This window comes from Suncus etruscus, chromosome 15, assembly GCF_024139225.1.
Source record: "Suncus etruscus isolate mSunEtr1 chromosome 15, mSunEtr1.pri.cur, whole genome shotgun sequence".
NCBI lineage: Eukaryota > Metazoa > Chordata > Mammalia > Eulipotyphla > Soricidae > Suncus > Suncus etruscus.
In genome coordinates this window covers 41,140,376-41,153,617 of record NC_064862.1, presented here as the reverse complement: position 1 = coordinate 41,153,617, position 13,242 = coordinate 41,140,376, and the positions used below count along the sequence as shown (strand labels likewise).

Sequence of the window (13,242 nt, the reverse complement as noted above, 5' to 3'; positions counted from 1 at the left end):
TAGTAATTAGCTGAGATAAAAACTAATATTTTACTAATTTATATTTGATTTTTGGGCCATATCCAACTCAGATGAAGAGACTATATTGGGTGTTGGAGATCAAACTCAGGTCAGTTGCATGCAAGGTATCTGGCCCCCAACTAATTATTTTTTAAAAAGAAAAACTTAAATTTTATATACTTTTCAGAAGAAACATGAAAGTAATTAATTTCTATCCTTTATCAAGGTTATAAAATAATTTGTATTTTATTACACAGAAACAAATCCCTGAAATATTCCTGTTATTTAAAAATATACTAAAGACCTTCAAATACCACATTAAAATATATAGTATGTTCTAGAATTATTCACAACAGTTAAAAAGGTAGAAACAAATCTAAGTGTACATCAACAGAAGAATGAATAAACAAAGTGTGATAGATATAAATAATAGAATATTATTCAGTAATTAAAAGGGGGAGTTCTACACAGATGTTAAAGGATAAATATTGTATCATTCTTTTAATTTAAAATATTTAGAATAGGCAAATTAAGAGGGACAAAAAGCAGAACAGAAGTTACCACAAGTATAGTGTCAAGTGACTGTCTATTCATTTATCTAAGACTGTAACTGTATTTAGACCCTTGGGTCACAGTGATAGTATAGCACTCACCTTGCATTCAGCTGACCCTGTTTGATCCTTGGCACCCCGTATGGTCCCCGGAGTATGCTAGGAGTGATCCCAGAGCAAAGAGCAAAAATAATTCTGGTTTTTATTTTTCTCTTTCTCCTTTCTCCTATACTGGGGATTGAATTCTAGTTGGCCACATGTAAGGCTACTGATAAAATCTGGTAATTTACTTTCTTTCTTGGACATATGCAAAGGATGATGAACTAGTCTTAGTTACTAAACATAAAACTGGACACTCTTTTAAAGAATATTTTTTTAATTATGTTCCCTACACAACAATGTCCTTTTATGAATTCTCTTTGTATGTGGCAAAAGGCCTTAAAAATGTTGAGAAGGCCTATTTGTTCAAATTTGGAAAAATAGTTCTAGCCCTTACTCTACTAGATTATGTACTATCTAGGGACACCTGAATACCCTAGTAGTGAGTTGGTAATTGCAGAAAAAGTAATTTTTGTTCTTGTTCCCATATGACTAGCTGATATAATATCAAAGATAAATCACTACTGGCAGCTAGAAAGTAATTAACTTTACAAAATCAAGTTCCCTTAGGATCAGTCCTAACTTTCAAACACTGCTAAAACAAGAAGTAGAGAACTCTATATGAATAACCTTCATCTTATTCACTCAGATTCCCTCTTGATTTGACATAGTAAACATTGTTAATGTACAAATCAAGGAATAATAATTAGCAAAATCATCAATCATCTTTATTACCAGAATTGACTGTTTAAGAACTTTCTCCATTATTAGAAATTTTTTTTTTCATGACTTTATTTTATAACTAGCAGTGAAGACTGGCAAAAAACATCATACATGAAATTGTTTTTTTTGGGGGGGGGTAGGGTGGGCCTTTCAGGGGCTCTAGGAGTTACACACTCGTAGGCCCAGCTGGTTCAGATTTGGGTCCAAAACTGTAGTGCTGCTCAGGCTCAGCAGTGCTGGGGTGCTACCAGGACAATACCGAATGGTATTGTGAGGGAAAGTAGGGCATCAGGCACTAAGGATCAGATTCAGAATCCAGCACCTGCCAGCCACACATTCCAATCCTTTGAGCTATTATTCTAGGCCATCTCTGAAATATTTAATCATGATTGAACACACTGTTTTTTTTTTTTTAATTTTATGAATAGGGGCCGGAGAGATAGCATGGAGGTAAGGCATTTGCCTTTCAAGCAAAAGGATGGTGGTTCAAATCCTGGCATCCCATATGGTCCCCAGAGCCTGCCAGGGGCAATTTCTGAGCATAGAGCCAGGAGTAACCCCTGTGCGCTGACAGCTGTGACCCAAAAACCAAAAAAATTTTTTAAGAATGAATATTCTATAAAACCAATCACAAAACCTCCAAGATGATGTCTGTGGTATAATAAAAAAAACAAGTATTTGTTTTTTTTCTAAACTCTGGGAACAGAGTTCCTAAACCCTGTATAATATACCCTTGTCTATCTAAGTGTCTCTTCAGGGAAATCTGCAACACCTTGGGGATGCTGGTTCCCAGAAAACTGTGCGACCAGATGCCATATGCACAACTAGATGCATGTCCATACTGCTACAAAGGGCAAGATGGGAAACTTAAGTTCAATTCCCAACAGCCTAGATCTTATCAATCATGCCCACACAATGAAATCCCAGAAAAAATATTACAATAACAGGGTCTTCGACTTTTTTAGTTGGCTAACACTCATGTGCCTGAAGGGTGGTACACTCTCATTCCAGATAGACAGATCCTTGCTTTATGTATATCTTTATCTGATTTTCATTTCTTGTGTGTGTGTGTGTGTGTGTGTGTGTGTGTGTGTGAAAATTTTGTAAACCAAGGCTTACTCCTGGCTCTCTGATCAGCAGTCACTCCTGAGGACTCTCAGGGAAAACATGTGGCACAAGGGATTGAAACCTGGTCCACTGTATGTAAATCAATTGTCATAACTCCTATACTATTTTTATTTCTATCTATTCTTTAGTACCACCTTATACATATCAAGATGTTCTGAACAGATAACCCGGAAAAGCCTTGAGCACAGCTAGGTTTGGCCCCTCCAAAAGCAAAAGATAGAAAAAAAACACACCAAGAAAATGTAGTTAATTATGTGCTCAAAACACAATCTTACAAGTATAGAACATAGTTACAAAAATATTAGCTTTTGTACAAGTTGGTGACTAAAATGATCAATTCAGTCATGTATTTAATATACATAAATGCTGCCACCAAACCATATAGATCTGGCAGGATCCTGAAAGACATTTAATCATAACTTCATCTATGACATAACCAGCTGGCCGAAGGCATTTAAGTGCACTAACATAATTTTCTGATTTTGTTGCTGGCTCACCTGAGTCACACACAGTGGCAATATCACCTGTAGTTTCACTGGCAGAGACAGCTGTGACAGGGCTTTTGTGTCCTGCCAAACTTTGTACATAGCACAGCCTGTAAACACCAAAGACATGTATTTGTAGGTGAACATTAAATTCTATCTTCTTACTTAACAGTATTTCTAACTGATCTTTTGATTTCAGTAAGACTGCAAAGATAAAGCTTTTTAAAAAATTCTTGAGGTAGGTTTTTGGTCCATGCGGTGCACCTAGACCTTTCAACGTGGTGCCATGGGGGGCATGGAGAAAAAGAAGTATGAAGGTGGCTCTGCCACCAACTACATCACCCGAAACAAAGCTCGGAAGAAGCTGCAGCTGAGCCTGGCCAATTAAAATATAATAATAATAAAAAATATTCTTGAGGTAAATGCAATGCAAAGATACTATTATCTATGATCTATTTCATATAGTAAGAACCAAAATCTTAAGAAAAAGAAAGCTATGCTTGAGTTGGAAACCCATTTCTTTTTCTTTTCTTATTTTTGGGGGTCACTCCCAGTGGCGCTCAGGGGTTATTCTTGGCTTTGTGCTCAGAAATCGCTCCCTGCAGACTTGGAGAGGCCATTATGGGATGTTGGGAATCAAACTGTCCAACCTGGGTTGGCCATGTGCAAGGCAAACCTCCTACTGCTGTGCTATTGCTCTGGCCCAGAAACCCTTTTCTTTACCTGTTCAAATCCCATATAATGCAGGTTCCATCTCTGCTCACACTTATCATTATACTATAGGGTTTGCAAACAAATAAGCTTGTTATCTCTTCTGTGTGTCCGTAGAGATGTATCTGAGACTCCATTTCTATCTCAGATGGCTAAAAAACAAACAGAAAACACCAAAATCATGAAGAAAAATATCCTAGCATTGTATCTCAAATAGTGACTGAAGTGACTCAAAACATTTTTCTCAAATATATATATTTGGTTTTTTGGGTCACACCGGTTTGATGCTCAAGGGTTACTCCTGGCTAAGTGCTCAGAAATTGCCCCTGGCTTGGGGGGACCATATGGGACGCCGGGGGATTGCACTGTGGTCCTTCCTTGGTTAGCGCTTGCAAGGCAGATACCTTACCTCTAGTGCCACCTCACCGGCCCCTCAAACATATTTTTTAATGCCATTTGGTTCAACTTTTTATAAAGAGTAAAACTAAAAATTATAAAAAGCTTATTTTCATCAACTAACTTGCTCATCAGTTATGAATCTTCTTATCTGGACTTTGTATTTCTTTTTTTTTTTTTTTTTTTTTTTTGTGGTTTTTGGGTCACACCTGGCAGTGCTCAGGGGTTATTCCTGGCTCCAGGCTCAGAAATTGCTCCTGGCTGGCACGGGGGACCATATGGGACGCTGGGATTCGAACCGATGACCTCCTGCATGAAAGGCAAACGCCTTACCTCCATGCTATCTCTCCAGCCCCTGGACTTTGTATTTCTATAGTGGCAATAACTGCCACCAAAAATGATCTTCTATTTCACACATTCTCTTATATGCATTTTCTATGACAGTCTTCAAATGATCTCTAATGATCTTACAATCATGCAGTTTGTATGCATGCAAATCATGCAAATTATGGGACTAATAAGGCATAAGAACTGCTTAAATTGAGGCTGCAGTGAGAGAAATTATTTGAGCATCCTTTACTAATAGGCTTTTATAAAAGTTTCTGGGACTAGAGAGATGTACAGTGAATAAAGAACTTGCCTAGCACAGTGGCAGAACAGGGCCAGGCGTAAGACCTGAGCACGTCATATGTGGCCCCCAAACCCAAATATAAATAAAAGCTTCTTATTTTTTGAACTGTCCTAATAGTGAGAATGTATGAGGGAAATGGAGCGCCTGTTTTGAGTACAGGCGGGGGTCGGGTGGGGAGGAGGGAGACATGGGACATTGGTGATGGGAATGTTGCACTGGTGATGGGGGGTGTTCTTTACATGACTGAAACCCAAACACAATCATGTATGTAATCAAGGTGATTAAATAAAATATATATATTAAAAAAATAAAAAAATTAAATTAAATAGCAAAAAAAAGTTTCTTATTTTTTCAAAATTATTAAAAGCAATAATCAGATATATCATAAAATTTTTTTGTTTCTATGAATGTTTTGGGGAAAGGTAGGTGGGCACACTCAGTAGTTCCTGTTGGCTACACCTGGCTCTATGTTCAGGGGACCATGAGGTGCTAAGTTTTGTTTCCTGTATAAAGTGTGTGTTCAGACCTTGAATTACCTCTCTGGCTCCTTCTCTGAATTATATCTTTAGAATAAATCTTTAGAACCCTAATAATGGGTCAATGAATATAGTTAGTTTTATAATTTATTTTTGGAGTGGGGGGTAGAGGCAATACTCAGATATTATTCTGGGGTGGTAGGGAGTGTCTTTCTTGGTTCTGTGCATAGGAGTTGGCTCCTGGCAGTGCTTAGGGGACTAGGTGGTGCCAGGGATCAAACCAGGCTCAGGAATTGGGCTGCATACAATGCAAACACCTTAATCCCTTACCATCTCTCTGGGATTTTACAATTCTTAATAGAGTACTTTTCTAGGGTATCAGATCAATTTTTGGTGCCATCATTATTTGTCAATGGTTATGAACTGATTTTCTAAAGGGTACAAACTAATGTTCCAAAGTCCATGTTGGCTCACAGATGCCAGTTGCTGTTCACACAAAGCTTGGTTCCTGTTTCAGTAGATTATTGTTATGAAGTGTCAACATTCCTACTTCAGAGAATACAAAAAAGTGAAATAGTCAATTGCTATTATCACTAGCTAACAGAATTCTAATACAAGTTTATTAAGAATATATTTTATTCAAATAATTAAAAAAATCAGTTCTACATCCTGTTTCCCCTCTCCTGTAATTACTATTCTAAATTTTGTATTTGTTTCTAAAAATGTTACTATACCATAAAATATGTTGAGTTTAATGTTGATAAGTTTTATATATGTGATATTATTCTGCACTTTTCCTTCTGCTCACTATTTTTTGAGGCCTACTATATTAGCTGCAGCTTGTTTATTTTGTAGTCCAGTGTTCTATTCATATAAGAAAAGGGTGTGCCATTTAAGAATAGATGACTTACATTTACAGAACCAAACAATGAAGTAATACCAAGTTTTTAGTTTTCTTTGGAATAACTAATTTGAGCTGGGTAGCAAATGCTTTTAGCCAGGGGCATATAACTCCAAACCAAACATAGTAACCAGATATGCTTTGGAGCTTCCATTGAGAGCAATAGTCCTGGCCCTCTGATGGGAACCCTTCTATACAGGGTTTCCTCATGGCCAAGGAATGTACATAGAGAACTTTCTATTGTAGAGAAACCACATTTACATAGTGAGTACACAGACCAAACTTGAGAGTTCAAGGGACTTGAACCTCTTCTTTATTTCTGCCCAAACCAGAGGTGCTCAGGGATCACTCCTGGTGGATTCAGAGGAGGATGCAATGTAAAGCAACTTTAATTGCCATTTAGAAGTTAGAAAATTTTTAGTCTTTGAATGTTAGGTGAATCTCAAATGAGACAGACTCAAGTATCGAAAGAAAGCACTCAGGGTTGGAGTGATACAATGGGGAGGACATTGAATCCTTCAGCTAACCCTGATTTGATCTCCAGCACCCTGTATGTTCCTCTGAATCCACCAGGAGTGATCCCTGAGCAGCTGACTCAAGTTCCATCCCTTACATCCCATGAGATACCTCAAACACCATCAGGAGAGATTCACGAGGGCAGAGTAAGGAGTAACCCTTGAGCATTGCTGGTTATGGCTTCAAAATAAACAAAAGTTCATATAATACAAAATATTTAAGTTAAACTTACACAAAATGAATTATACTTCAAAAAGATTTCCTTTACCTCCTTGACATGAAACCCCCCAACAACATACCAGTTCCATGCAGGACCTACCGTGCCACTTATAAATCTGTTGGTGTAGGCTGTGATGACTCCACATTTGCTCCCAGTAAATAATTGGCAACTATCAGGTACCCAGGCACAACTTGTCACCTTGGAAAAAGGTCAACATAGAGATTATTAATTAGCATGAGCAATGCTCTCTTTTCTGCAACTACTTAAAATACATAATCACAAAATTTAAGTGAAACAATTGAATTGAATGACATATGATGTAATAATATGCTATAGCTTTAAAGGTTGAAACTATTACCACAATTAATTATATTATAGTGCATTGCCTAAGATACTAGTATTCTGTAAATCCCTTTCAGAAATTCATTAGTTTTTTCTTTTTAGCCTTGCAGGGGCTTGAACCCAGGGTCTCATACATGTGAGGTGTGTTCTGTACATCTCAGGCACAAAATGATCCAGGACTAACTAAACCCAAGGTTGAGTGTGTTTTATACATTTATGTATATGTCATACACATACATTTAACTGATTTTTTTATGGTTGGGATTGCCAGGTTAATACAATCACATTTTACCTCACAAGCCAGAAGTCATTGGTCTCAAACTATATCATCTGTTCTCCACTATGCTTCAAAATGTCTCAGAATTTATGATATGAATAGAAGGCTCATGTTTGCTATGGATTGTATTTTTTGAGGGCTAAACCTGATGGTGTTCAGGGTTTATTTTGGAGGTCTGGGGACCATACATGGTGTCAGGTATAGAACCTGAGTCAACCAATTGCAAGACAAGTTTTTTGTTTTTGTTTTTGTTTTTGGGCCACACCCGGCGGTGCTCAGGGGTTACTCCTGGCTGTCTGCTCAGAAATAGCTCCTGGCAGGCATGGGGGACCATATGGGACACCGGGATTCGAACCAACCACCTTAGGTTCTGGATCGGCTGCTTGCAAGGCAAGCACCACTGTGCTATCTCTCCGGGCCCATCAAGACAAATTTCTTATCTGCTGAACTACTGCTCTAATCTAGGCTCTGGCCTTTGAAGCCAGACTGCCCCAATCCCAGGATTGCTCAAAATTCTTGTGTTCTACTAAGAATTTCAAACTGTCTTTTGCTGGTATCTTTCCTTGAACCTAAACTATATTTAAGTGTCTATGACCTCAGCAAATGACTTTTTTTCTTTTTTCCTTTGGTTTTTGGGCCACATCCAGTGATGCTCAGGGGTTACTCCTGGCTATGCGCTGAGAAGTAGCTCTGGGCTTGGGGGACCACATAGGACGCTGGGGATCGAACCGCAGTCTGTCCTAGGTTAATGTGTGCAAGGCAAATGCCCTACCACTGTGCCACGGCTCCGGCCCCTGCAAATGACTTTTTTGCTAGCAGTTCTTTTATTTTTTATTTATTTATTTATTTATTTATTTATTTATTTATTTATTTATTTATTTATTTATTTATTTATTTATTTATTTATTTATTTATTTATTTTGGTTTTTGGGCCACACCCGGTAACGCTCAGGGGTTACTCCTGGCTATGCGCTCAGAAGTTGCTCCTGGCTTGGGGGACCATATGGGACACCGCGGGATCGAACTGTGGTCCGTCCAAGGCTAGTGCAGGCAAGGCAGGCACTTTACCTCTTGCGCCACCGCCCGGCCCCAGTTCTTTTATTTTTTTGAGGGGGATGATGTGAATTGCACCACGCCTGACTCTGTGCTCAGATATCCTGGTGGTTCTTGGGGAAACAAATGTGGTACTAGGGATGGAATGTGGGCCAGATATATGCAAGTGCCTTACTTCTGTACTAGCTTTCTAGTCCCGAGAAATTAAGATGTTCTCATTTTTAACCATACTCACACATATATAATCTCGTGCCTTTCTTTATTGTAATGCCAGGGGTGTAACTGCAAGTGCACATATATTCTACTGTCAAGCCACATTCTCAGACTATTTTTTTTAGGTTACCAATAAACCAGATTTTAAAAATCAATGACCTTTTTCCTAGACATTTTAAGGATTAATCAAAGAGCTACTGTTTTCCTTTGCTTTGGAATTTCCCCAAGGAAGGAAGGAATTTTTGAAAAAAATCCCAAAGTAGTTTATTTCATTTCTAAAATGTTCCAAAGGGTATAAATGTTAGAACACATAATACAGGCAGGTGTTATGCAAATAATGGAAGAAAAAAATAACTTCCCATGAAAATAATAAAAGGAATTGTACATGAAACTACTTATGGGGAAAGTCATGGTAGAATTTTAGTTGTGTGTGTGCTTTTTAGAGTTAATAAAGTGTCATTCATAAACATTTAAATACTGACAGCACTTTTGTTGCTGTTGTTGTTGGTTTGGACCACACCCAGCGGCACTCAGGGGCTGCTTCTGGCAGGCTCAGGGGACCATATGGGATGCTGGGATTCGAACCACCGCCCTTCTGCATGCAAGGCAAATGTCCTACCTCCATGCCATCTCTCCGGCCCCAGTACTTTTACAATAGCTATGAAAGAGGAGTTGTGCACTATTATTCCAGTTAGTTAAATTTTTCAACATTTGGGCTTTATCTGGCAGTGCTCAATATTTACTCCTACTGGGACTTACGGTGCCATACTCTGGTACCTGGGATCAAACCTGCATCAGCTGCATGCAAGACACTGTATATAGTACCTGGGATCAAATCTGGGCTGGCTTCAAGCAAGGCATGTGTCTTACTCACTGTGCATATTTTTCTGGTCCTGATTATACCAGTTTTATTTTATTTATTTTTATTTTAGCACTGCACATCTGGCAGTGCTCAAGGTTAACTTATGGCTCTGGGCTTAGGATCACTACTGGTAGGGCTTAGAGAACCACATGAGTGCTGGGGATCAAACCCAGGACAGTCTTGTACAAGGCAAGTATGCCCTGCCTCCTGTATTATTGCTTCAGTCCCTATTACAATTTTAAAGAGAAAAAAAAGAAATTTTTCTCAGATTTGAAGAAGCAAGGTTAATTGTTACTGTCAGTCAATAACAGATCATAGGACTCTAGATGCTCCTTTACATCAAATGGCTAATTATCTGGCTCATTTAAGAAAATTAGGTAGAGTAGATGGCAGTATGGTGACAGAAATTGAGTGACAAAAGTGACTGAGAGGGAAGTAGTAGTAGTTTTATTTAAACACTGTACATTTGCTACAGTTGAGGAGAGAATAATGATTGCTCAATAGACTGGGTAGAAAACAAATTGGGGATACAGAGCAGTGAAAGGTAGGACTGCAAACAAGGAATACATCCGTTACCATCCACTTTTTGAGTGGATTATAAGAGAAATCAGCCAGACACTTCTGAAGAATATTATTCTGAGCTATTTTTTTTTTAGAAAAATACTTTATAAAAATGTTTACCTGATACTGTTGTGAACTTTGGATAAAGTTTATTGGAGGTTCAATCTGTTTGCTCTTCAATCTTAAAATGTTATCAGCATATCCCCAGCTCAGGATGGCAGACCACTGAATGTCAGTACTGTTCATGCTTCTCACACCTCCAAGAGAAGGAAAAATCAAAATATCAGATGGCCACTGCTCAATCGTTAGTCAGGCATCAAAAATATCAGGCTAAAGACTGGCAGCAGGCTCTTCTTTGATTCAGAAGAGCCAATTTTACCCAAGGTCAGTGCACTCTGAGGGAAAAAGAAGCACCAGGGCCTGGGACGAGAGAGGGGTCTTGTAATCACCCCACTTGGGCTCTGCCCAGCAACATAGCCACAAGAACTGAGGCAGACAAAAGAATGGCAGCAGACTCCTCTTTGACTTAGAAGGCCATTTTCACCCCAGCTCAATAAACTCCAAGAAGTGTGGCTACTCCACTCTGCATCTGTACATCTATTTAAAATCAATTAAGCCAATCACAACACATTAAAACCACCACCACACTGCAAAGATCACAATGGGAAAGCAATGCAGAATCCCTCTATGCTTAGTGAATAAAGATGGCAGTATTGAAAATCCAACTAGTATCATCTTATATAGTCAATCTGATAAGGGCTTAAAAGAGGAAATTTTGAGGATATTGAAGGATTTCAAAGAAACCATATGGAACAGTAAACCTCCATAAACAGCTAAAGCAATCCTTGGGGAAAAGATGAGAGGAATCACTTTCCCCAACTTCAAACTGTATTTCAATCAGTAGTCATTAAAACAGCATGGTACTAGAATAAAGACAGACACTCAAATCAATGGAATAGACTTGAATATTCTGAGATTGACCCTCAGGTAGATGAGCAATTAATTTTTGACAAAGGGGCAAGAAACATGAAATGGAGCAAGGAAAGCTTCTTTAACAAGTGGTGTTGGGAAAATAGGTCAGCTACATGCAAAAAAGTGAACTAAGACCTCTCTTTAACACCAAACACAAAGGTCAAATTCAAATGGATTAAAGACCTTATATAAAACCTGAAACCATAAGGTACATAGAGGAAAACATAGGCAGAATACTCCACGGCCTGAAAGTTAAAGGCATCTTCCACTGGCCAAACATGTGGAAGCAAAGATAAATAAATGAGACTATATTAAACTTAGAATCTTCTGTACTTCAAAAGAAATGGTGACTAGGATATGAAGACTACACATAGAAACTATTCACCCAATACCCATCTGATAAGGGATTAATATCTAAAATACATAAAAGACTGGAAGCGTTTAAAAAGAAAACATATATTTAACCCATCCAAAAATGAGAAGAAATGAAGACATTTCATCAAAGAAGAAATACAGTTGGCTAAATTAGAGGCACATGGAAAAATGCGCCTTTCATTAATCATCAGGGAGATATAAATCAAAACAACAATAAAATATCATCTCACACCACAGAGAATGGCACACATCACAAAGAACAAGAACTACTTGTGCTGGTGTGGATTGGGGGCAGGGGAGAAAGGAGATCTCATTTACTTATGGTGAGAATGTCAACTGTTTCAGCTTTTTTGGAAAACAAAATGGATATTCCTCAAAAAATTAGAAATTGAGCTTCTGTATGACCCAGCAATAACACTACTATGAATATACCCTAGGAGGCTAAAAACATTGCATAAAAACCCTCTACATTCCTATGTTTACTGCAGCACTATTCTCAGTAGCCAAACTGGAAACAACCCAAATGCCCAAGAACAGACAAGTAAATAAATAAACTATGGTATATCTAGACAGTGGTATACTACACAGTTGTTAGGCAGGTTTTTTTAAAATTAAACATTTAAAAACATTTTTTAATTGAATCAGTGAGGCAGTTACAAATTTGTTTAAGATTGAGTTTTAAGAAGATAAAAATAAAAGAGAAAAAAATAAAAAAAGGATTGAATTTCAATTATACAATGTCTTACACCCATCCATCCTTCACTAGTGCACATTTCCTGCCACCATTTCTGTCTGTCTGTCTGTCTCTCAAGAAATCTCACAGCTTACTCCTGGTTCTGTGCACAGGTGCTTGGAAGAACTTATGGAATGCTGGAGATTGAAGCCAGGTCAGTCATGTGCAAGGCCAATATCTACCCATTGTACTATTGCTGTAGCTTGTAAAGTACTTTTTAAATACTATTCATAATCCATGTTTTGCAGTGTGCTTAATACAGCTATTGGTGTCTGAATGCTATAAGTGGGTTTTTCCTTGAAATTTGGAATATTTTAAGTTAAGAACAGAGTATGTGCTTTACTTATTATAGTCGTGTTCAGGATATAGAGGAATAAAACAACTATTTGTTGAGTGAATCAACAGCAGAGTGAATATATTTCTTCTGAGATTACTTATGGTTTTGTTGAATATGTTGGCTTTGCAATAAAGGAATTGGGAATTGCTTACTAAAATTTCCTCTAAATATAAGCTGTTAGGAAAATAACATATTTTATGAGTTTTAGGACTTTTCAAAATCTACCAGAAAGCCAGAAATGTGACAGCTGCTCAATAATTCAAGTGCTTAACCTTGAATTCAATAATTCAAATGCTTAACCTTGTAGTACTAGCATTCTGGTCCTCCTTCATATAAAGCTTTAAATAAAATTTCTATGTGTTCTGAGGATCAAACCAGGACTTCAAATGAACACTCTTATCACTAGGCTGCCCTGCCCTAATTAAAATTTTAAGGTAAAATATTGATAAATTTTCAAGTACTTTAAGTATCATTAGTAGTAAATTATTCGTGACATATCTCACAACTAATTGCAACATACTAATGAGAACAGTTTACTGATGTGATTATCTTCAAATATATCTTATCCTATGAATCACTAAACATAGATGAAACAGTAAGCAGTTTTTCAGTTACTGACCATAAAGGTAAAAACTTATTTCATCTTAGAACTAAGACTAGGTCTAAAAGTAGATGGCCCT

The 13,242-nt window shown here is 37.7% G+C and overlaps 1 protein-coding gene across 1 annotated transcript in view; it reads right to left on the bottom strand.

Moving 5' to 3' along the window:
- The window catches only part of LYST (lysosomal trafficking regulator), a 193,829-nt gene that overhangs the window by 3,491 nt on the left and 177,096 nt on the right, over positions 1–13,242 (bottom strand). Inside the window, exons 46-49 of the mRNA XM_049789035.1 lie at positions 10,266–10,402; positions 6,937–7,035; positions 3,710–3,849; positions 2,999–3,096 (exon numbers count right to left, since the gene is read on the bottom strand). Coding sequence (XP_049644992.1) covers positions 2,999–3,096; positions 3,710–3,849; positions 6,937–7,035; positions 10,266–10,402 — 474 coding nt within the window. The remainder of the gene's footprint in view (positions 1–2,998; positions 3,097–3,709; positions 3,850–6,936; positions 7,036–10,265; positions 10,403–13,242) is intronic.